Source organism: Equus asinus, chromosome 24 (assembly GCF_041296235.1).
Source record: "Equus asinus isolate D_3611 breed Donkey chromosome 24, EquAss-T2T_v2, whole genome shotgun sequence".
In the NCBI taxonomy this organism is placed as follows: domain Eukaryota; kingdom Metazoa; phylum Chordata; class Mammalia; order Perissodactyla; family Equidae; genus Equus; species Equus asinus.
Window position 1 is genome coordinate 62959807 of NC_091813.1, and position 26550 is coordinate 62986356.

Consider the following 26550-nt stretch of genomic DNA (forward strand, 5'->3'; position numbering starts at 1 on the left):
GGGCAAAAGGGGTGATTAGCCTCACATGTGAGGGGATGGACTATAATTAGTTTTTGAGTGGTGAACATGATGTAATCTACACAGAATTTGAAATATATTACGATGTACATCTGAAAGCTATATAATGTTATAATCCAATGTGACTGCAATTAAAAAAATTTTTAAATTTTTAAAAAAAGAATTCAAAAATTTGATTTAAATAGAAATTCACAAGGCGATGCCCTCCTCATGTATCCTGAGCTCTGAAAGCCAATGCTACTTTGTAACAAACTTTCTTTCTCACAAGAATATCCCTTCAAGAAGCCTCTAGGTCTTAGGAGGGTTGGCTGATGCAATGCAATTAGAAAGCAGCATTGTATCTTGCGATAGAGCAACCATTTAATTTATCTTCCAAACCAGTAGGCTTTGAGAGGCAAGGAAGTCTTAAAAATAATTAAGGGGTGCTCACTGATCCACAGCCTTCACAAAGAGAATGAGAAAATGCAATATACCTAGGTTTAGGTGCCAACGCGGTTTGAAATATAAATGTTGGTTGACATTGAGCTGTATATTTGAAAAGAACGCTGGGTGTGTAGTGCCTGTCTGAGCAGCCTGGCCCCTGAACACTGGCTCTGTGAGAATTAGACCACAGCCAGCTGGCCCCCAGAAGAGGGAGCTGATGGCCTTCTCCCTGGAACAGCCTTGGGCAGCAGGATACACGTCCAGCTGGTGCTTCTACCATTGCATCTGCTAAGATTTCATCGTTAAAGCGCCATCCTCCCTCACCTCTGCAAGGAAGAAGCCAGTTTTCTTAAGACCTACAGGCTTTTAGGAGGATTCTCCCCAAACTTCTCCATCATCAGTGTGCACTAAAGGCTGCTTAGAATGCTGAGAGAGTGTCACCTTGGTCTCCCTTCTTTAGTCAGGGACCCTTCCCTTTCTTCCCCACCGCGTGTCAGAAGGATGAGACATTAGAAGAGGAATTAGAGCTTTACCCATATTTTTTGAAGCTGTATCTTTATGTAATACATTTCTCATGTAGGGAGAAAAGAATCTGCTTCCAGGGCCCACTTTAGACTTTGAAAAAATGAACCAGATGGAATTCGTATGTAAAATCCTCAGTCCATTTCAAAACTATAACTATGCAAATGCATCTATTCATTCAACAGATATTTGTTGAGCACCAATGTCCCAGAAACGATACAAGACTAATCAAAGCAGACAAAAGTTCCTGCCATTTTGGAATGCAGGTGGAGGGAGTATTGACAATAGTTCACGTAAACGAAGCAACGAAGACTTAGTTAGCGGTTCTACTTGATTTCTTACAAATGTGTCTGATATGGCTGCTACCAAAAACAAATGCAAACTAAGATTGCATTAGAAAAAGCGTATTGTGCTGACCAAGGGAGATAACAATTTCTCTACACTCTGTACTAACCAGCCCCTACCTTCCCTATTTTATTTGGTCCTGAAAAGAACATTTTAAGAGACGTTGATGAAGCACAGAGTCTGTAGGAAAACATAGTGAGGAATAGAATTGAGGTAACATGGAACATCTAGATAGCAGCAACATGCCAAAGTTGTAGGGCAGTATATTCTGGTTTGGTATGACGAATTTTCCAGTTACTGGAGTGGAATAGACCACTCCATAAAGTTGTGAGCTCACTCTCTTTGGAAGGGTCTAAGCAGATATGAATCACCTTTTGAGTGGTATCGTAGTGTATGGAAGGATGAACTCTACAGGACTTCTAAGCTCCTTTTCAATTTTAAACAGTTATGGCTTAAGTAGTCTATAATGAGAAATTATTATCTTCACAAAAATTCCTCTTAAGTAGCGTATTGGCATCACAAAACAATGCATGCTTAGGATCAGTGAGATCCTGCCAGATAAGATGCTGGCAGAGGCCAAGACATCAAAGGACTGAAGCTACTCTTCATGAGGAAACAGAATTTGGTAAATTTGTCAATTGTTAGGTACCTTCGATAATATAATATTGAGATCCTAATACTGTACCCCAAATACTAAAAGAAGTGAATATGTTTATTCTGCTACTTTAGTATATCTATAGGAGGGGCAATGACAAAAATGTAAATTAATAGATTTGGAGAAAATGCCATGATCTGAATAGTAGGATATTCAGGAATTAGACTTTTTGAAATTCTGCTAAAGAAAATTTTTCTCACTATAAATCTGAGTATAGAAAATACCATTTAGAATTACAAGATTTCAAAGGCTCAAATATCTTTCTACTTGGGGTGAAAAAGGAATTTTAAACATTTGTCAGCCTTTGCTATGTCACTTACCCAACCTTTCCAACTTCTGTTTGCCCTGCGCATCTAACAAAACTCAGCTCTCTTCACACATCTTGTGGTATATTTTGGGAGAATCACTCCACCAGTGACCTTGAGATTTCCTGCATTTTCTTGCTGGGTGCACCAAGAATGCAAGGCTCTGACCACTCTTTACCCAACCCATTTGGATTTTCAACCTTGAGAGATGAGGCAACGCCTCCCCTAAGACACAGAGTAGGCTTGCTTCCACTTACTATGAAAGTGGCAGATTCCGCAAGTTAGTGTTCCTCTCCTGTAATGCACCCCCCTGCATGTGAGGCATCCGTCTAGGTCCACCTGTGCTGCTCCCTTGTGCAGTGAGGTAGTATGTCTGGGGCAGGAAGCTCTGGATGCTGCCTTTGCTGTGAATAATAAGGTGTTTTAAATCTCTGACCCAGGAGTCTCATGTCTTCTGCCCCAGTAGAAGGTAGCCATGAAACAGAAACAGGCTAACTTGTTAGCTTGCAAGTAGGGTGAAATCTTAGGCCGTTCACAGTTCTTCATAGTACAATTGCAGAAGTGCTAATAATTACACATCTCCCCTCCCCCAAAAGTTGATCCCCACATTGACTCAACCAGGTGTTAAGCTGTTGAATAGAGGAAAGTACTGAAAGAAGGATCAGAAAAGAACTGGGATGGTGTCTAGAAGGGTTGGCCAAAATTGGGCACTGCCATGGAAGTTCTGAATAGACCCATTGTAAAGACAAAGTCCACAACTGTGGCTGGGGTCAGGACTTGTCTATCTCTTTCAAGAAGATTGCCAAAGTCTATATTTCTTGCCTCTTACATTTCTTTTGTTAATTTATTCATTCAATGAATATTCAGTGAAGAGCCTGGGCAAGATTAAGAAAGAAAATTTTCAGAAGGCATCTACTGGGCCAGGTAGGTTGGTATTCTAGCTATTATTTTGTAAGTTATTTCACATGCTAAATAAAATTCTCTTTCTCCTGTCCTACATCATTCGTGTGCTCATAAAGTACCTTTTCAGAATCCCCTACACCCCGCCCCAGTTACATCGTTATTCTTTATCTCCTTGTCTACAGGACTAGCGTTATAATGTTTCTGAAGCTTCTCCAATGAGATGAAAATTCAGCTCTTGCATTGTCTTCCCACTTCAAGACTTCCCCTTATCCGAGAGCTGCCCCCTTTTAGGGGAGCCTCCTCTATTCGTGTGGTCACTCAGCGCTTCAACAAATATTTATTGAGCACCTTCCATCTGCCAGGCATTGTTATAAGAGCTGGAAATCGGCAGTGAATGAGACAGAATATAACACATTCTAGTCAGGGGCTAGAGAGAGACAGTCAGGAAGCAAGCAATAAATTCATGTTCTTAGATACGGCAAAAATAAAATAGGGTAATCGGACAGGGCATACAGAAGTGAAGGGTATTTTATTTTAGATGCCTATAAAAAGTGTCTCTGAGGTGATATTATAACTGACACTTGGAAGATGAGAGAAAATCAGATACATGGGTACCCAGGGGTAGAATGCTCCAGACAGAAGAAACCATAGGACAAAAGAATGACTGGCCTATCTCAAAGACAGAGAGAGTCAGAGTGGCCAGAAGAAGGGGAGAGGATCTGGAGTTAAGATCTAAGAGAAACTAAGACTAGGAGTTCCATGAGCAAAATAACAATCCAACTTTTTATGTTCTCCTAGATCCATCTTAGAATTGTTAGATCACCAGAAAGCAGAGTCCCAGAATCACTTTATCTCAGTTTCTCAGGAATGGATATTCATCAACTTTACAATGAATTGTGGGACATACTACATCACTGTGTTTTCTCAATCTCGTCACGTCATGTCTGATGTAGTAATATCTCCAGGGGTAGAAATAACAAAGAAAGCATAGAGATTAATTCTAGGACATCAGATAATGGTATTAGAGGATTACATATTGTTATTGCTAATCAAATTATATCTAAATAGCCAGAAAACACAGTATATGCCCCTGTGAGCCCTGGGGTAGAGAGAAGAAAGGATCCTCCAGGGAACCAGCATCAGATCCCACAAAAATCCAAGTGCCTTCACTAGGGAAAGGAAGTTATTTAGAGGACAAGAGAGGAAGAGGAGAAAGTTGCGTCACCCCACGTTTGCCTTGGGTCAGTCTTTCCACTGGAGGCAGAGACACGAGGGTCAAATACAAGCTATTGTCGGAAGCATTTTTGCTAAAGACCTTAAAGCTGACTCTGGCTCTTGCCCAACTAACTTAGCTGGAGAAGATGGAAAGTTATTTTCACACTTTTTAAATTTATTTTTTATTTTGGTGAGGAAGATTGGCCTTGAGCTAACATCTGTGCCAATCTTCCTCTATTTTTTGTATGTGGGATGCTGCCACAGCATGGCTTAATGAGCAGTGTGTAGGTCCATACCAAGCATCTGAATCCAGGAACCCTGTGCCACCAAAGTAGAGTGTGAAAACTTAACCACTATGCCACTGGGCCGGCCCCTCTTTTCACATTTTTATTTGTTGTTAAGCATTTTCTTAACTACCAAGCAAATTTTAAGACTGGAAATCATTGACCCCATAATTCTACTATTTTAATAAAATTTAATTCAACAGAAATTTTAATTTTTTCTATCTTGATTTCTAGTCTTTTTTACATAGACTCACTTATATCTAAAGTTGTTGTAATAATAATTTGATAAGTACAATCTCATATTCTTATAAAGTTGTTTTGTTTTTCTGTTTTTTTTTTTTTTTTGAGAGGAGGAAAATGTTGGCTCCATTTCTGGTCATCTGAGATGAAGTAGGTGGGACTGTCTGGGTGGAATACAACTCTGGCTTTTAAATTTTCACAACAGGATGACAACTCTGCCTTCTGTGCATCTGGTCTCTAAGCATATGGTTCTCACTTTTATCAGCAATGGAGACTTCACGCAGAGCAAGCGCTTGTCAGAGAAATCGACTGAAATCCAAAAGCTCCCTTAAATCCAATACTACAGAGTCAAAAGGACAAGCAAACCACCTAATCTTGTAGGTTCCCCCAGCTCTACCTTGGAACTATTAGATCAACAGAAAGTGCAGTTCCAGAATCCCACTATCTCAGCTCTTCAATTTCACACCGTATTCTCTATAAAGGGTTGATACTGGAAGATTTCATGCAAGATGCCCCTTTGCCCCTTTTTCAGCATAAAATAGATTTACCTATGAAAAAAGACTCACACTGTAAATGTATTGTGAGGTTTCATCCCAGAAAAATGTTGATTTCCGCAGAGCTTTTTCATATGCTTCCTCTTTCTGAAAATTAAACCATAAAGTGAGGATGATGTAACCCAATGTGCCTTGTGGTTGGCTCAGCTGCTTGGAAAGTCAGGCACATTTGTGACCCATTATAGCAAACATTTCACCTCAGATTATCTGTTAACATCTCTTCCTGCTCTTTATAAACAGTTTTCATTTTCATCATTAATTTTACACTGTGTTAACTTTTACAATTCACATTAAATTCTCTATAATGTATATAATACGTGCCAAAGGAGTGGTACATACTCAAAGTATAAAGAAGTAGTTCAGGGAGTCAGGATAATTCTGTGGACTGAAGGGGCCAAGCTTTCAGCAATCAGCGCAACCTTCCTGTTAGAGAAAGGAGGACATTTCTGGGGGACTACTGATTCAACAAAAACAGTGAAGAAATATTCACTGTAGCAGTGAATACATGCCTGACCACAGTGAAGGATTGGTGGGGGAAATAGTGGAGCATGAAGTTGGAAAGACGTCAGGGTCCATCTGTAGGGTGCTTTGAACACGAAGTTCATGAGTTTAATTTCCACTCTGTAAGTGATTTTTGAACAGGGAAGAGGCTGATGAAACTGCTTGGATAATTATGACCAAGATGGCACCATTGATAGATCTATGTCCCTCTGGAGGATAGATCATTTGCTGTACGGGGTGTCGAGAGTTTGTTTGTAGACGTTACACTTTAAGTCCCAGCAGGATATCTTGGTGGAGATGCCCAATCGATTGTGAGATAGGCATCTGGAGCCTGACGTCCATGTGAGAGAGACAGATTTGGAAATTATCCACAGAGAGGAGCATTAGAGAAGCAATGAGAGGAGGTGAGTGCTCCGGGCTCGTTCTCCTTCAACAAATATTTAAAACAACCCCAGAGAGACGTGATATCCAAAAAGAAATAAATTAAGCTCTCCTGAATAAGTGGACACAGGGGACAATAGGGCACTCAAACGCTCTCAAGATGATGCCTCCTCTCACCCACAAATAGGCTAAATTTAGAGCAGTTTTTAGCTGATTCATTACTAGGATTAGAGAGTTCATGAAAAAAATTTTTTTTGGCAAGAGGGTAACAAATAATGAAGCTGAGTTGCTGAAAAAAGAAGAAAATGCATGCTCTGTGTAAACTGAGAAAACAAATTCTCTAGGGAATAACAAAAGAACAGAAGTGCCAACTCAGCTGGGAGAAAATGAATAGGGGGCAGGGCCTCAAGGTTGTTCACTGACACCCTTATATTGCAAATAGTACCCAAGGTCAAGAGAAATAAGCTCACACCAAGAGAAGCCACGGCCCTCTGTTAAAATCACTAGAGAATGGGAGGAAAGGCAAAAATAAAGTTAACACTGGCAACTTTATAGCAAAGGCAAGACCTTTGGGATGTGCAACTCAGACATTACAAACGAGCAAGTAAGTTAAATTAAAAAATAGCCTGGTGCCAATGGTAGATTGTCAGAACTGGTTAGCCTGATATTGGCTGGGTATGAAGAGCAGAAGGGGAGGCTCATTGTGACCTCTGGGGAGAGGACCATTAGAATGTAGGGATGAAGCTACGGAAGATGAAACTGGAGAACTAAGGGATAAGATGATAGGCCAAGGAGTTTGGCCTCCACCTTGAAGGTAATGGGATTTATCAAAAATGTGTAAGGAAGAGGAACAACACATTCCTATTTTTGTTGGAAAAGGGGGCTCCAGGGCAAGTGCACACAAGTGGCTGGATTGGGCCCCAAGAGCAGCTGAGGGAGGCCAGCAAGAGGTGGGCAAGGGCTGCTGAGGGCCTGTGCTCAGGAAACCCTCTGGGAATGAGGGTGATGTGGGGAGAAGGGTATGGACCATTATTCTTTTAGTAGAGTCATGGACTTTAGAAAGTAGTTCTCTAACAGTCAACTTTTTAGCCACCTTTCCTCTTCTCCCAGCATGGCTTTTTATAAGTCAGTCTGCCAGGCAATACAATTTTCTGAGAGGTGAGGAGGAAGGGCATATACAAGCAATACCACCTCACTTAGCAAAATAAAATATCGACTCTCCAGGGCTTGTTGTAGAGCTTAAGAATGGGAGGTGGCCAGCCTGGCAGAGTAGTGGTTGGGTTCACGCACTACACTTCGGCAGCCCAGGGTTCACAGGTTAGGATCCCAGGCAGGGACCTACATACCACTCATCAAGCCATGCTGTGGTGGCATCCCACATACAAAATGGAAGAAGATTGACACTGATGTTAGCTCAGTGACAATCTTCTTCAAGCAAAAAGAGGAAGATTGGCAACAAATGTTAGCTCAGGGCCAATATTCCTCACCAAAAAAAAAAAAAGAATGGGTGATAACGAATGGGTTCCTGATGCTGTCACCCTCCATTTCCTCTTCCCTTTGAGAATTTTTCTTTTGATTGTCATATTCCCAACGCATGGGTCCTAAAGGATGTGGAGTCTCCCTTTAAGCTCTGATTATACCGGACAAAGCTCTTTCTATGTTTCCTTTTACCACTGCCATGAAACACTATGACAATTGGGATTCAAAATGGAAAGCTTGACACTCCAGATCTTCTAAGCTCAGCCCCTACAGCAAGCCTTCAAGTCAGATCATAAGTGTATTGGAAACTTTAGTACTTGAATGCATACAGATATGAGTTAAATTCAAATCCCAACTCTCCTAAATATCCTTATGGCCTCAGCCAGGTGCTCAAATGCTCTAAATCAGTAATATATGACTCAAAGGGGAGTTGAGACACCTTAGACATAACATTTGAAAAGCAACTGACACTACGCGGGCATGCGTATCAGTTAGTAATTTAATTTGGCTACCAGCTAAAGAGACCCAACTCCAGTGAATTAAACACACAAGGGTTTATTCTCCTACAGAAAAGAAATCCAGGCAGTCCAGGGCTGGTACGACACCTCCAGAAGTCTTCAGGGGCCCAGACGCCTCCTATTTTCAATCCTCAGTCACCTCATGATCAAGATGGCTGCTGGGCACAACCGAGAAAGAATTCACTCCCTACCCCCAGCCCGGCTAGGGAGCCTTCCCAGAAGTAACTATCATTTTCATCTCATTGACCAGAACTTACCCGCAGGACCATACCTAACTGCTAAGTAGACTGGAAAAATCTAGTTTTTCAGCTGGGTATACTGCCCTGGGTTCTTTTTATGATAAAGGGAGAACTGACATTTGATAGGCAATTAACACTGTCTGCTATAACTCTTATTAAAAGTTTAGTGCCTTTCTCTTTCAATATAAAATATTCAACACAGAATTTACCATCATATCCTTGATTTTTATTGATCAGTGACATAACAAATGGCCAAATGAAGAGTATTTCTATATCTCTTAAGAAATTATTGTTATATCATCCAAAATGCTCAGTGTTCCACAAGTTAGGCAATGAATTAGTGCCAGGACAAAAATCCATCTCTCCTGGTTAAATAGATTTTTTGGTTTGTTTTTCCTTATATCAGATGAGAGCTGTATTTTTTACTTTCTTCCATTTTGCTTTGGCTTCCATTTTATACTCAATTTTCCTATGAACTCTAGTCTAAATTTCAGATACAATCATCTCCAATCATTTTCTTAATTGGCTCTTGTACTTTTACCCTTATTTTAATGAGTCTTAGGACATTTGCACTTCAGATTCTTTTGAAAGTTTAAGGAGACTGAAATAAATAAATTCAAAGACTCAGCGCTTGTTCAGAATATTCTTTCGAATAATTCTTCAGCTCCAGGGCTTAGATAATTAGCAGGGAGTTGAAAACCTCAGCTTCCAGGGCACAGTCTGAAGAGAATTGCCATTAACCTAAGGCCAGTGATGTCTTAAGATCTAGGAACGCAACAGAGTTTCCATTCCTTTCAAATCCGATGCTACTGAGCAGGCAACAAACGATACAGAAATCCATTCTAAGGATTGTTAAAGCCTTATAAAAATTTTCAGAACTAGAATTGGTGGTGGCCAAATATTTTTAAGGAACTAAATCTAATGTGACAAGAAACAGGAATTGCTACATGACTGCATTTAATAAAATGGACATTTGAGAGAGGAAAAAATCACAAGAGAAATGGAAAAACTCATAAGATAAAAAGTAGAACGGGACCTACGATGCTATTTAGAGGGCAAAATGCTGGAAAGTTAACAGATAAAGATGAATTGATGGTTGTGGCTTAAAAAAAAAGCAAAATAGAAGGACTCATCTGGTTGGGACAGGTGAAGACATTTCTTTTTTTCCTCTGCTCTCTGTCAGAGAGAGCATATTAAGAGGTGAAGGAATAAGCTGAGGCAAAAATTGAGTTGCGATCATCTTCAACTAGAAAGAAAGCTGACTTTTAAAACTGAGCTGATGCCCCATGACACTCCAGCTCCCTGTCCTCTTGGGGCTGACCCGTTTCTCGCAGCCACCACTGAGCACATCCCTGCCTCGGCGGTGTCTTTCCTCGCCACCCTCCCTCCTCAGGAGAGTCTCACACAGCTATAACTTAACCACCCTTTCAGGACCAGCTAAAACCCTCCGTTTTCTAAAATTACTGTCCTCCTTATAATCTTCTCTAAATTCTCCTGCACTGCGGCTTTGCCACACAATGCAGCAGATGTGCAGACTAATGGCATTTGAGGTCCTTTTACACATGTTGGTCTTAGAATTACAGTGGAAGTTGCCTGGGACAGAAACCATGTTCGGTGTTCTAATGACCTAACTGTGCGTGAGGCAAAGCTGAGCCCAGAGCGTGGCAGCTACAGAGAGGGCAACCCAGAGCCCAAGGCCTCTACGTGCGCCTCTCCCCTTCTCTCCCAGTAACAATCTACCATGGCACATGACCATCTTCCGATTTTCTTGGTGGTTCTCCTCCTTGAGAACCAAAGCAACAGGGGAAGGAGAAAGGGGAGTTGAGGAGTTCAAATTCCAAAGGCTGAATTGGCTTTGCTCTAAAGGACTTTGCCCTTTGACCCCCTCAAAAGGATCTTCTGCTTCTTCCTATAGGATTCTAAGCCAACATTGCCTTTTATTTGGTACTTGCAAGGAAGTCAAGGGATTCATTGCATTTTATGCTCTTTTTTCCTTAGATCATTGAACAAATACTATCCACTCTATCTCCTGGGAATCATCCCCCTGTAGTGGGTTGAATAGTGGCCCTCCAAATGGTACGTCCGTCTGAAACCTATAAATTCAATCTCTTTTGGAAAAGGAGTCTTTGCAGAGGTAATCAAGTGAAGGATCCTGAGATAAGGTCAATCTGGTTGAGGATGGGTCCTACGTCCAACGATAAGTCTTGAGAAGAGAAGGGGAAATAGAAATACCAACGCAGGGCAGAGGGCCTTACAAAGATGGAGGCAGAGAGTGGAGGGATGCGTCTAGGAGCCTTGCAATGCCCGAATTCCTGCAGCCTCCAGAAGCTGGAAGAGGCAAGCAAAGATTCTCCGCTCGAGCTTCCAGTGGGAATGCAACACTGCCAACACCTTGATCTCAGACTGCCGGGCTCCAGAATGGTGAGAGAATGTATTTCTGTTGCTTCAAGCCACCAAGTTTGTGATAATTTGTTTCAGGAGCCCTAGAAAACTAAAGTATCCTCTCATGAAACTTACCGTTATAGTGAAGAGACAAAATAAACTAACAGGAAAGTGTAATAGAGCGAGAGGTAAGCGCATCGAGAAAACAAAACAGACAATGTGACAGAGTGTCACCAAGAGCAACTTTAGGTTAGCCACTGAGGCAGACTCTGATCTCTTCCACTATTTCCTGGGAAACACTATTTGGAAAAAAATTATGATGTCCAAATTAATTAAATTGTGAAGCAATTTTTCCATGTGCATTTTGACGATGATTTTCTTCAGGTCATTTTAAGGTGTAAGTGAGGTGTTCGCTTTTTCACAGATCTGGTCTAGGGTACCATCAACGCACATCTAATGACCTGGTAAGGACAGTGCAAATTACCCTGAGTTGTGGCCATAGAATAGAACTTAAATATTTTAAGACTAAAATAAAGTTGTAAAATAAATCACTTACCCAGGAAACAGATAACAAACATCATCATGATTCAACATCATCCACATTATGTTTCTTTATCTGACAATTAGTTGAGTACTTATCATTTTCATGGTATTATGCAAATGTTGGAGATACAAAAAAAAAACAAAATAGATATGGTCCTTTGTTAGGGGAGCCTGCAAGACTATGGGGAAATGTTGACATTGAATATGTCATTTCAAGAAAAAAAGAATGTTTAGAAAGAGGACAAGTATAGGGTAAGGCAGGGGTTGGGGATCGAACAGGAAGTGCTGACAGTAAAAAGATTTCCTGGCTCATATGTTTCCTTCATTCAACAAATATTTCCTGAGGGCTCACAACATGCCAGGCACTGTTTCAGTCACCTGGGATATGTCAGTGAACAATACAGGCCACGATCCCTATTCTGATGTGGGATCCCCCTACCAGGGGACACAGGCAATAATAGTCCCAATAAATGGATTATTTAATATTTTCCAATAGATAAGTGCTATGGGAAAAGGAAAAAGTAGAGCAGGGTAAGTAATATTGGGAGTGAGAGGCAGGAGACAGGCTTCCATTTACACAGGGTAGTCAGGGAGGGTGGCATTGAGAAGGTGACATGGAAGCAAAGATTTGAAGGAAATGACAAAGTTAGCCAGGCAGATAATATGTGAGTGAAGAGAATTCCAGCAGGAAGAACAGCCCAAGCAAAGGCCCTGAGGCAGAGTATACCCGGCATGTCTAAGGAGCAACAAGGAGGCCAGCATGGTTGAAGTGGAGGGAAAAGGAGAAAGGAGTAGGGGGCAATGTAACATGGGACCAGGTCCTTTAAGGCCCCATAAACTATTGGGAAACTTACTTCTCTCATACTGCATGGAGAGCCGTAAGAGAAGGGCTCTCTCCTCATCTTCATATAGTCTCAGTTACTTCATGTCTCAACTTTAACGTGATTCCTAATCTGATTATCACAGAAATTCGCTATTGCCTGCGGAAACTTGATCATTTTATTTCCACATAACAACCACATACATCCTCCTCTAGTCCCCGCTGCTACCCACACACAATCCAGGGAAATTGTGCATCAGTGAATAGGAGGACTCGCCAGAAATCGGACAGGAAAATGGCATTAATGCATTTACTAAAGGTGAAAGAATAAAGCCCATTCATAAATCAAAGGGAGCTCATTTTAAGGTATCGCCTAGGCCACCATCACTCTGGCAAGGAGTGGGAGCAAAGACGAATGGCCTTCCAATGGTGGGGGGACATCTGAGCACTAAGTCCAACGCCCAAGTGCTTTTCATCCTGTCGGCAGTATAAGGTAACACGGGGCCAAGACAACATTTTCCACTTGGAACAGGACAATGAGAAAAATTAAACTGAAACCTTAAGAATAGAGGAGAATTTCTTGTTTCGAAAAATGATTCAAAAACACGACCTGACAAGAAAACAAGGTGGCCCAGAAGACAACCAGCCTTTGATGCTGTCCTTCAGATGGTAGTTCTGAGAGAGACAGGACTGCGCTGCTCGCCGGGAGGAGAGCCAGTAGACGGGTGACAAAGACAAGAGCAATCTTGCACAAGTTCTGATCTCTACGCCAAGTGCCCACCTCGAGCCAGAAACCCTTCATGCCATTTTCTTCTTCAAATACAATAAATATCTACAGTCTCTGCAGTGACATAATTGCATCCTGTTTGGAACTGAATTGACTTTAACATGAGGAGAAACCAATCCACTTTGTAGCCTACAGCATGGCCCCTTCTGGAGGTATGAAGCGCAAGTCTGGGCAGAGGGACTCAATGGCCCTTCCCAAATATTCCTCATGGTATTAGTCTTGGGTTAGGTAAAAAGGATGCACTGACTTCCAGTATAGATTTTAAAATGAACTGCCTGGGCTTCGTTGTTTCTGAGGTTAAGTGCAAAGTTTGACCGAAACAAAATAGGAAGAACTATTCCAAAGACACTGCCTTTGTAGAGGAAGGACAAAATCTCTTCCTCTACCCTCCTGGGTTCTCTTACTGGGGCCCTGGAAATTAAACTGACAAAAGACAGATTAACAAGAAAAATAATCAGTGTATCAACAGGTGCGGCACTCATACACATGGGAGAAACTCAGTGAGGAGTGACTCAAAGAGGTGGTTAGAACTGGAGCTTATATAGCACCTCAACTAAAAACAATAAATTTGTAGGGAAGTAACAAGACAAAGGAAAAGGAGTTTAGGCTTTTAGGGGCAGCCAAGTGTGGGAAGGTAAATATATGGGGGGAACTAACGGAAGGAAAGGTTTGTTCTGCAGATTCTTCTCAGCTCTTCTTTGGGCTCCTAAGAGTGTAGAGGTGTCTCCTGCCGTCAAGAATCTAAGGGCTGTCCTCCTGTCCCTGGCATAGGAGAGAGAAACACCTTTGCAAATGGAAATTGAAGCCCTGCTTTTAGGCAAATGAGAGAGAGCTTTTTTGGAATCTGCTATTTCTCAACTGTCTTCAGCTCAAAATAATCCTTATGCCAAAGTGGCGTACTTTGGGGTGGCATATTCTGATCCTCTACCTCTCTTTCTGACTGAACTGCTGACCGCTGCTGTGAATAGATCATGGTCTCCATGGGCAGCAGTGCTCACCTCTATTCCTACTTCCACAGTCCCGATTCAAGCCACCATTTGCTAGGTCTATTGCTGTAGGTTCTTTATGATAATACATAGTTACCTCTCTAGACTCATCTGTCAGCACTCCTTGCCTTGAATTTCCCACTTTCTTAACACCAAATCGCAGTCTCATACAACCACTTTCCTGTTTTGGGCTTCCATTACTTTGCTCATATTATTTCCTCTGCTTAGAACCCTCTTCCCCTCATTCTTCTCCACCTGGCCAATTCTCATGCATCATTCGGGACTAAGATGCGGTTTGACCCTTCAGAAAGTCTTCTCAGCATCTTCTCCTCAATCCACAGGCTATGGGAAGTGACCTTCCTTTAAACAAAAACTCCCCATGCATTAAATTTACTTGTCTGCTCCCACTAAGTTGTAAGTTCCTTCAAACTATAGTCATAGGAGTTTTGGAGATCAGCAAACACTTTATGCCATCATCTGCTGCTCCTGGTCAAGCTCCCCTGTTCAAGCAATTGGGGAGTTAATCCTCAGCTAACATTTACCATTGGCTGTAGTCACTGATGAGGAACATCTCTAACTGGGTTATAATTAAATCATTTGATCATTGTTTATGCAACAATGAGCTGCATATCACTCCCTGATACCCTATAAACCTGAGACTCCATGACCAGTCAAAGAAGGCATTTGGGCAATGAGTAAGCTAAATATTTAAGTACCCAAAGGGAGTAAAGTTGGCCTTCCTGATGGGTGTGGTCGGCCATTGTTTGCCTGCCTGGGTAATGTGCATTGTGATAACTGCCTTGGAGACCACTGTTAGAGATAATCCCTGACAGTTAACGTTTTTCAGTCATCAATGGTCAACAGATTCACGGAGGATTAGCTCTCATGCTGCCCAAGTTTTACAAGTCTGGTTGGTACCAGAAAGTAAATATGTATTAAATTCCGTGGGTCTCACATGGTTTCAAATACTATTTGGTGAGCCAGATCAGTGATGGTACTTAGATTATCTCACGCAGAATGAGCTCACTAACACGGATCTGTCATTCAGAGAAGACTCTCTCCTCGTCACACCTAAAGCAATATCGAAAGTTCAGTGCTCATAACCAAAAGTTGTTTATCATGGTGAAATAGAATAAGTTATGCAAAAATACTTAGAAAGTTTAAAGCACTAAATAATTATCATAATTAAATTCTTCCTCTCCAATTCCCCTTTTTCTAGATTCTTGGTATGGTAGAAAAATTATCCATGTTTTTCATTTCTTTAATACATTGGACAGTGATTAGCACAGAGCAGGCATTTAAAAAATATCTATGGAGCAAATGAAGTGATGAAAGAGCAAGAAAGATACAAAGAGAAAGGAAGATTGAATTACCTAAGTAACACCAAGAAAGCAGCCATCACCTGCCTCTCGGTATCCTCATCTTTACCATGATGGGGTTGAGCTAGATGATCTTGAAAGTTCTCTTCAAGAATTTTGTGACCCTAGACATAGCTTCCATGTTAACCATCTACTCTTTATTTATATTCGTATTTATGTTGGTAATTGTGGTGGCCCCTTTCTTCTTTTCAATATGCTTTCAGAAAATGCTAAAATGCCCATGTTTACAGATGACTTTTCATCGGGAACGTTTAAGGTAGGCTGTTTCCTTACAGCATCTAGACAGTTACAGTTCTCTCATCAGTCTATTGAATTCACACGTCACTGCAGATGAGTTTCCTCAAAGAGTTAATCTTGTCCAACACATACAGATTCATAGAAACTTCAACGAATGAAGATATTAGATTTACTGACTCAAAAGACTGATGCTTTCCCATTTTCAAATCTATTATGTTTCAAACCTATTTCCATTCGACAAATATTTATTTAGGACTGATTATGTGCCAGGCATTGAGCAAGGCACTGTACCCTTTGTCCATAGCCTGTTTGGTTTTGCATTATGGATGCAAATCATAAATATAAACTAATTTCCTTCATGAAAATATACAACCAGACAGTCTGAGAAACTAACCTTTAAAATACTTTTTGTCAAATACATAATTACCTTGGAGTAGCCTCATAAGGCTTAAGAGTCCCACAACGCCAAGATTAACACTTAAGTCACAGAGGACCACAGGCTCTCTGCAACACCCCCTGATCTACCAGGATTACCAAGTGTGACACGCATCTTCACCACACATCACATGGACTGTGTACTAGGCAGGGTGCACGTATCCGAAAGAATCTCAAAACACAGTCTTCAGCTTCAAGGACTTATGACAGTGTGAAGAATTCTTTGCTTAGTCAAACCTTAGCTCTGCTGAAGGTCAGCAAGCCACACAACATGACAAAAGTAAAGTATCCACACAGCTGTGGTCTCCAAAGAGAAATGCACAACTGTTATCAAGACCAAGCTGGAATGAGACAGGGAGAGAAATTGATGAGGAAGCTGGAGATCTGACAATGCTGCAATTAATAAAAGGTCAAAATGCCTCAAAGAAACTTTTGCTTAGGGCATCTCAAATGTCTATGCCACTGTCAGTTGTGAATTCCAGGAGTTGTGAATTTTTGCACTTAAACAGTATGTCCATAAACATCATAAAATACTACAGGGGGGCTTGTGCTATCTTAATTCAATCTAAAACAGAAAGTGGCTAATTCTTACTAATCTTTCAGAAGGAAAGCATTTATACTATCACATTTGTATTATCAATATTAATGCCTCTTTTTTTTCCTATCTTTACTTACTGGGAAACATCCTATATTTATTTCATATACTATTGATCAAGAAAGAGAAGATAATTGAAAGAAGGTTAAAGAAAAGTGAGCAGAGAAAGAAAAAAATATCAAATAGTAAAGAACAGTATACCAGCTGGTTTTTCATAAAAGAGTCTAGCTCTGGTAATTGCAAAGCTACATGACAACATTAAAATTGTGTAACAGTCAAATCTCATTAGTCTGGAATTCAGCAAGTAGGAGAAATAAAATCAATTTTCAGCACTGGTGTGAATAATCCAATATGTCATTTTATCTGCACTATAACAAAGAATCTAATAAGCCCTTCTTCAGCCAGGAAACTTTTGAATAAGACAAGTTGATAGAGAATTAAATTATTCTGTTGTGTACGCTTCCTTTCCTATTGGCAAACCATGACCATTATTCACCCATCTCTCTTTTTCCAGTCATGGCATCTGATGCTATACTTATAAAAGCAGACAATTCTACATATCTGTCCTCAAGACACTCAAAACCCTTTCCTGTTGGCTGAGAAATGTTTTTGGCTTTGAAGAAGGGATTATTGAGCTCCTCAAATATATGCAGCTAAGATGATTTTCACCTCAAAAAACCCACAAGTTTTTCTAAAGCAAATGAATATGGGAATATAATACAACCATTCTCTTTCTCACTTTCAGTACAGTATTCAATAAATTACTTGAGATATTCAACACTTTATTATAAAATCGGCTTTGTGTTAGATGATTTTGCCCAACTGTAGGCTAATATAAAGTGTTCTGAGCATGTTTAAGGTAAGCTAAGCTAAGCTAGGCTGTTTGGTAGGTTAAGTGTATTAAATGCATTTTCGACTCAAGATATTTTCAATTCGCGATGGGTTCATCAGGAAGTAACCCCGTCACAGGTCCAGGAAGATCTGTATATCAACCTTTCTGAATCACTGTACTCATGTAAATGGTTGTCATGAATCTCCACATTCAGCTGGAGACAAGTATAGCAACAATCAGAGGGCACTCAAGTCACGTGTGGTAGCCTTACAAGTATTCTTACCCACGCCTTCCTTTGGGGGAAGACTTTTCTGAAGCCAGGAAGTTTCCTGTGGCATCAGACAATATATGGAAGAGCGTGGAGACGGAAATGCTACTCCTGATTCTATTCCTACTGGCCTGTCTGATCTTTAACTTTCATTGATCCCTGTTTTCACATTTGTAATCAAACTTTTGCGACAGCCTTGAACTAGCCTCCCTGGCTCCAACCTTTTTCTCTGCTTGCTATCATCCTCCCTGTGGCTGCCAGAGTCCTCTTTCCATAACATGTACCCAGTCACACTGCTACTTCTTCACACAGATAGGATAAAGCCCAGCTCCTCAGCGGGCCCAGCAAGGCCCTTGGCAATCAAACACAGCCAGTCCTTCCATCTTCATCTCCTGCCTCTCCCATCATCCCAGACTCATGCCATTGCATGCATTCACTGTTCTCTGAATACAGCACATCTTTGCTTTCATACATACTGTTCCCACTGCCTGGATCCCCCCTGTTCCCTTGCCACATCTCTGTTGTAACATCAGAGTCACCTGACATTCGAGGTCCTTTCAAACCCTGGATGCATTTCGAGAAGTGGCCCCAAAGTCATCAAGTACGTGTCAATGGAAAAGCAACATGCTTATCCCACCAAAATGAAGTTTCACGGTTGGTGGAAATTCAAGATTTCAGAGTAATTCGTTCACAAAGGAACTCAGTGTGTGGTCCTTTCCACCATTACTCCGGCACTTTCTGGCATTGTCCCTGGCTCTTCCTCACTGACAGCTGACAGCCTCTGCCTTTCTCTTTGTGGCCAGAGGCTAAGCAGGTGCACAGTCATTCACTTGGCGAATGTGGTGTTTCCTTGGTGTCTTCGCCAACCCAAACAAGCCGTTAATGGAAGACATCGGACAAAGATTTTCAGTGTCCGACTCCTATCCCACACGCCCTCTCATCCCTGCCTTGTCGTGTGGGTCATGAAAAGGAAACATCATTGACCTCATTTTCTACCTTTGATTTCCTTTGGGCTTTTTTCCACAGGAGTAACCACGTGATTGAGATTTAGATGACTCCACGAAAGTCCTCCTTAATTTCTCCCTCCAACATAATTTCACAATCAGTACTCGTGCGTCTTCTACTCAGTGGAGGATATTAAATCTGTTTTTATTTCCTGGAAATATGCTAAATTGTACAGAAACAAACTGTCCTAAAAGTATAGAGGTCATCATAGAGCCACCATGTCAGGTTGTACACGTTGTGCCCTGCACAAGGATCCCAACTCAGGAGGGGAGCCGGGTTATAATCCAGCCTTGGCTTTGTTTACCAAGTAACACTCGGGGGTAGGGGGGTGCAGGGGTGACTTTTTCTAATTCATGCAAAGGCACCATATCGGACAGAATGATCCTGGTCATGTCAACATTAATGTAAAAAAAAGAAATGAGTAAACATACGAAGCTGGGTGTGATGTGGCTAAATAGATTATGCCAACGATAACATCAATTAACGTTTGCATTTTCTTCCACATTCTCCCTATGGAAATTCATTTTCCACACAGTTTATTTATTAATTTGAAAAAAAAATAAATTAACCTAATAAGGATTCCTGGACCTAAAAGCTGAAATGGTCTAAACACCAAAATTCATCAAAGGTCAAACAATTTTATTTCTGAAGTATAAATGTCAAAAGGTAGAAAGGCACCACCAAATTCTTCTCTCTAACAGACCAAATTAATTACATGTGACAAAAGATGAGAGAGACGAAATGAGTTCAAGTACCGCTAGAGATAATGTAAAACAAAATACGGGGTACGTATTCCTTTCCCACCCACTGACTCACGGAGAATTTGAAAACATACTTTGACAGAATGTATTTTCAATAGGATAGGAAATATTTCTGCCCACAGAACATTTTCAAACATTAAGCTCCAAAATGACCTACCCAAATACAATAAATATTAAGTGCAAAGCATCTATTTGGCAATAGGAAGGACAAGAAGATATTAAACCAGCACTATCCTCCAGGGACTAAAATCTTAAGTAGAAACAGATTTTAAAACTCTAATACTGCTGTCATAGAGGCACACAGCTTTGGAAATGGGAATGAGTGGGAAGGATAAAGGATGGTCCCCAAGGGGCTGGAGACAGGATTTGTGACATTTGAGCTGGGACCTGAAGATGAGACTAAAGGAGGATTAACCTCTAAAGTTCCAACGATCTCCAGTCATGACACACGCAGGAAACGATGGCATTGGTGTGGCTCACTGGGGTAAATGGGATGCTGATTCCTGCTGGGCAAGGGCGCTGGCTAAGACTGGCTGTCCTGGGGGATGAGGAGTCTGTAACTCAGTACACCTGGAAGCCATTTTGGTCACACCAGGATATCATGAAATGCATATTGGCAAGTGCCGTAGAGTTTTGCGAATAAATTGGTAGCTTTCAACCTCTGTTACACATTATAATCACCTGAGAACTTTTAAAAAATATAGATGCCATTTATGTCAGAATCTCAGGGGGAGCAGCCTGAAGACGGTTATGTTTTAGGAGCTCTCAAATAAGCCTAATATGAGACAGGTTAAGAACCACTGGTAAAAATCTCCCTTCTCTTACCAGAACTAAACTGGCTGAATCACATAGCAATTTTCAAAATTAAAAACAACAATAACAATAATAATAATAACTGGTAGATGATTAAATATTAAATGACGTCTACTTTTGTTTCTAGCCATGAAGGAGTAACAAGGTGCAGAATTACCCTTCTGCTGGAAACAACTAGAATACTAGAAAAAACATAGGAAAAAACTGTTTTCAGTCACTGGACAGTAAGGGACTGTGATTTTTAACAGTAGGGTAAAAAGTAAGGGGATCCCTACCGTTACCCAGGATTTCTGCCAGGAGACAATCTCCAGATGGCAGGACAACGAGGGCTAACCCAAACAGAGCCTGAGAATCTTGCTGAGTTTAAGATTCAGAGACGGGAGATTGGAGAAGACAAGGCAACTAGAATTTGCAGGGCAGACTCCCCAAGAGGAAGGAGCTAAACCGAGAGAGAGCTCCAAAAATCTAGGGATCCCCTGGAGTCTTTTGCCAAATACAAATCTGTGCATGCACGGTTGAAAACCCCAAGAAACTACACAGAATAACCCCCAAGGAAAGAACAATTGCCCACTCTTACTACTTATTCATGGTTGTACTGGAGGTCCTAGCCAGTGCAATCAGGCAAGAAAAAGAAATAAGCATGCAGATTGGAAAGAAAGAAAGAAAATTCTCATTATGTACACATAACACATAAAAACTCCTAAGGAATTTACAAAACAGCTCTTAAAACTTAAAAGCAAGTTTAGAATGTTCTAAAGATATGGAGTCAACATATGAAAATTAGTTACATTTCTATATACTAGCAACAAAAAACTGGAAGTTGAAAAATTGTAAATTCCATTTATAATAGCATCCCAAACAGGAAATACTTAGGAATAAATTAAACAAAATACATGTAAACCTGTACTTCAAAAACTACAAAATATTACTGAAAGAACATTAAAAAGGCCAAAATAAATTAAAATATAGACCATGATTTTTAATTGGAAGACTCAATACTGTTAAGATTTTCGTTTTCTCTAAACTGACCTATAGATTCAACACAATCCCAACCAAAATCTCAGCTGGCTTTTTCTGTAAATCTGATTCTAAAATTATTTGGAAAAGAAAAGGACTTAGAACTGCTAAACAATTCAAAGTTGGATGACTTACACTTCCTGATTTAAAAAGTTACTATATAGCTATAGGGATCAAAAGAATGTGGTATTGGCAGAAGGGTAGACCTACAGATCAATGGAACAGAATGAAGAATTCAGAAATAGATCTACATATAAGAAAAGGGAACTCTCGTACACTGCCGGTGGGAGTGCAAACTGGAGTAGCCACTATGGAAAACAGTATGGAGATTCTTCAAAAAACTAAGAATAGAACTAGCATACGATTCAGTTATTCCACTGCTGGGTATTTATCCAAAGAACATGAAAACACAAATGTGTAAAGATATATGCACCACTATGTTCATTGCAGCATTATTCACAATATTCTAAGACTTGGAAGCAACAGAGGTGCCCATCAAGGGGCAAATGGATAAAAAAGATGTGGTATATATACATAATGGGATACCACTCAGCCACAAAAAAGGATGAAACCTGGCCATTTGTGACAACATGGATGGACCTTGAAGGTATTATGCTAAGTGAAATAAGTCAGAGGGAGAAAGTCAAATACCATATGATCTCACTCATAAGAAGAAGATAAGAACAATAACCAGCAAACATATAGAGACAGAGACTGGATTGGTGGTTACCAGAAGGGCGGGGGGAGGAAAAAGGGCAAAAGGGGTAATTAGGCACATGTGTGTGGTGATGGAAGGTAATTAGTCTTTGGGAGTTGAACATGATGTAACCTATACAGGAAGTGAAATATAATAATGTCCACCTGAAATTTATATAATGTTATAAACCAATGTTACCTCAACTTAAAAAAAAAGAAATAGACCTATATATATATGATCAATTGATTTTTAGTAAAAATTAAAATGCTAACTGCATTCAATGAAGAAAGGAAAATCTTTTCAACAAATGTTACTGGGAAACAAAATTAACCTTGACCCCAGGCAATATAAAAATTTAATTCAAAATGGATCATAGACCTAAATGCAATATTTAAAACTATTAAACTTGTAGAAAAAACATAGAAGGAAATCTTTATTGTTTTGAGGGTAGGCAAAGAATTCTTAGATAAAACACAAAAAGCATGAATCATAGGGCTGGCCCCGTGGCCGAGTGGTTAAGTTCGCGCGCTCTGCTGCAGGCGTCCCAGTGTTTCGTTGGTTCGAGTCCTGGGCGCGGACATGGATGACACTGCTCATCAAACCACGCTGAGGCAGCGTCCCACATACCACAACTAGAAGAACCCACAACGAGAAATATACAACTATGTACTGGGGGGCTTTGGGGAGAAAAAGGAAAAAATAAAATCTTAAAAAAAAAAAAAAAGAAAAAAAGAAACTTTATAAAAAAAAAGCATGAATCATAAAAGAAAAAAATTGAAATGTGGACTTCATCAAAATTAAAAACTTATGCTCCTTGAAAGACATTCTTAAGAAAATGAAATGATACACCGTAGAAAGGGAGAAAACGTTTGCAATACAAATATCTAACAAAAGACTTGTATCCAGAATATATAAAGAATTTAGTTAGAACTCAATAAGAAGGCAACACAATAAAAAAAAATAGACCAAAAAATTGAACACTTTGCAAAAGAAGTTACATGAATGGCAATATACACATTAAAAGATGCTCAACATCATTAGTCATCAGGTGTATTAATCGTATCTTTTTATTCTGTATTTCTGATGCTTTAACATCTTGGGTCCTTGCTGACCCTAATGGCAACAGACTCTGATCTGTTGACCTTGCCATACCTAAATAATAATAATACCTATATTTTAAAATTTAGGGAAATTCAAATTAAATACACAATGAAATACCACTACATACCCACTAGCATAGATAAGATTTTTAAAAGATGATGATACCAAGCATTGGTGAGGATGTGGAACAATTGGAACCCTTCTCATACGTTTCTAGTAAGATTGTGAAATGGCATAATCATTTCGGAAGACTGATAGTTTCTGATAAAGTTAAGTATACATTTACCATAAGATCCAACAATTCTAGCCCTAAGTATTTACTCAAGAGAAATAAAAATATGTCTGCACAAAGACTTTTACACAAATTTATTCATAATAGCTAAAAACTGGAAATCATGTCTATCAACAGGTGGATGGATAAACAAATCATGGCTTCTCTGTAGTGGTATGGAATGAACGCAGAGTGAAATACTACTCAGCAATAAAGGGGAATTAATTATTGAAAAATGCAACAGCTTGGATGAATTTTGCCAAGCAAAAAGTCCGACACAAAAGCAGACATGTGGTAAGATTCCATATCTATGAAATTCTAGAAAAGGTCAATTTAATCTACTTTGACAGAAAGAATACCAAGGCTGCCTGGCTCTGGGAGTGGGGAAGATTGACTGAGAAGGGGCACAAGGACAGCTTTTTGGGGAGATAGAGATATTCTATATCTTGATTGTAGTAGTGATCACAGGAGTATATAAATGTGTCAAAACACATTGAAATACAGACTTACAAGGCTAGATTTTACTGCATGTAAACTCTACCTTAATAAAGCTTATTTTTCAAAAATAATATCATTGAAATAGAATCAAATTTTATGTCAGTCTTATTTATTCTTTTTCCCATAATGAGGTAACGTCTGATTAGTCTGAAAATATCATGGAAAGAAAAAAATTATATTTGGAAGCAATTACTGAGGCCAGATGGCTTCCTGTTCTTCTAGGAGTTAAGATAATATTAACATTGCTCTATACATCTACGAAGAGCCTTCTCTTTGTGTACTTTGTATTGTAAAGTATCTACAAAACATCACTTTACCTCACAACTCTCTGTTTAGGCGGCTTAACTGCTAACCCTGACATACAGGCTCTGTCGTACATCCCTCCCAATTCTGAAATTAGGAAGCTTTGCTTGCCAGCTCCAACACAGGAACCATATGCCAGTTCAGGAATCCACTGTCTGGACGCATATCAGCCCTGCGGTCCCCAAGAGGAGGACTGGGAACTCAGCAGCTGGCTGGACGCTGGGAAAAGAACGTCCCGGTCTCTGCTGCTTTTTAGGGGCAGCGAGGAACAGAAAATAGGACTGCCAGATGGCTACAACTCATTACTGCCTGGCAGCATTCAGGGTGAAATGAGAGCAAATTAATCAGCATTCAGGAGGAATGAATGGCAAGGGGCGATGTGTATCGATGCTATTTTAGCGCAAGTCAAATTAAACCTGTAGAACTGACAACATGCATTAATCTCCCCAGTGCCTCCAGGAGCCTGCAAATGAGCTCCTACTTTCTTTATACAAACAGCTGTTATTTTCCTGTTACTACCTTGGAAAAAGTTCCAGTAATGGCCTGGTAGGTTACTCCTGGTGATTGATACAGACTCGTGTGTTATACTGACTCTGCTAACGAGAGGACGTAGCCAATATACTGTAGCAGTGAGTGAATTTCCAAGGCGCAGCTCTCCGGCAGAGAGGGAGGCTCCTGCAAACAGACAAGCAGATGCAAACGTGCAGGCGTCCGTGAACGTTGCGGATCTACTGTTTGGAAATTGTGGAAGTCACAAGGATGTTTTTCTAAAGGGAAATAGAAATAAAACTGTGGTCTTTTCATGATCTTATATATAGAAAACCCCAAAGAATCCATTGGAAAACTGTTAGAAATAATCAACAACTACAGCAAAGTTGCAGGGTATAAAATCAATTTGCATAAATCAGTAGCATTTCTATACTCCAGTAATGAACCAACAGAAAAAGAACTCAAGAATACAATACCATGTACAATCACAACAAAAAGAATAAAATACCTTGGGCTAAATTTAACTAAGGAAGTGAAGGACCTATATAATGAAAATTACAAGGCCTTTCTGAGAGAATTGGATGACGACATAAGGCGATGGAAAGACATTCCATGTACATGGATTGGAAGAATAAACATAGTTAAAATGTCCGTTCTACCTAAAGCAATCTACGGATTCAACGCCATCCCAATCAGAATCCCAATGACATTCTTTACAGAATTGGAACAAAGAATCCTAAAATTCATATGGGGCAACAAAAGACCCCGAATTTCTAAAGCAATCCTGAGGAAAAAGAAGAAAACGGGAGGCATCACAATCCCTGACTTCAAAACATACTACAAAGCTACAGTGATCAAAACAGCATGGTACTGGTACAAAAGCAGGTGCACAGATCAATGGAACAGAATTGAAAGCCCAGAAATAAAACCACACATCTATGGACAGCTTATCTTTGACAAAGGAGCTGAGGGCATACAATGGAGAAAAGAAAGTCTTTTCAACAAATGGTGCTGGGAAAACTGGAAAGCCACACGTAAAAGAAGGAAAATTGACCATTTTTTTTCACCATTCACCAAAATAAACTCAAAATGGATCAAAGACCTAAAGGTGAGACCTGAAACCATAAGGCTTCTGGAAGAAAACGTAGGCAGTACACTCTTTGACATCAGTATTAAAAGGATCTTTTCGGACACCATGCCTTCTCAGAGAAGGGAAACAATAGAAAGAATAAACAAATGGGACTTCATCAGATTAAAGAGCTTCTTCAAGGTAAATGAAAACAGGATTGAAACAAAAAACAACCCACTAACTGAGAAAAAATATTTGCAAGTCATATATCTGACAAAGGCTTAATATCCATAATATATAAAGAACTCTCGCAACTCAACCACAAAACATCAAACAACCCAATCAAAAAATGGGCTGGAGACATGAACAGACATTTCTCCAAAGAAGATATACGGATGGCCAATAGGCACATGAAAAGATGCTCATCATCGCTGATCATCAGGGAAATGCAAATCAAAACTACATCAAGATATCACCTTACACCCGTTAGAATGACAAAAATATCTAAAACTAATAGCAACAAATGTTGGAGAGGTTGCAGAGAAAAAGGAACCCTCATACACTGCTGGTGGGAATGCAAACTGGTGCAGCCACTATGGAAAACAGTATGGAGATTCCTCAAAAAATTAAAAATAGAACTACCATACGATCCAGCCATCCCACTACTGGGTATTTATCCA

General features: G+C 40.1%; 1 protein-coding gene across 1 annotated transcript in view; it reads left to right on the forward strand.

Moving 5' to 3' along the window:
* The first annotated feature begins 10841 nt into the window (after nucleotides 1-10841).
* Nucleotides 10842-26550, forward strand: part of SMLR1 (small leucine rich protein 1) — a 35537-nt gene continuing 19828 nt past the window's right edge. The window contains 1 exon segment of the mRNA XM_070496457.1: nucleotides 10842-11003. Coding sequence (XP_070352558.1) covers nucleotides 10842-11003 — 162 coding nt within the window.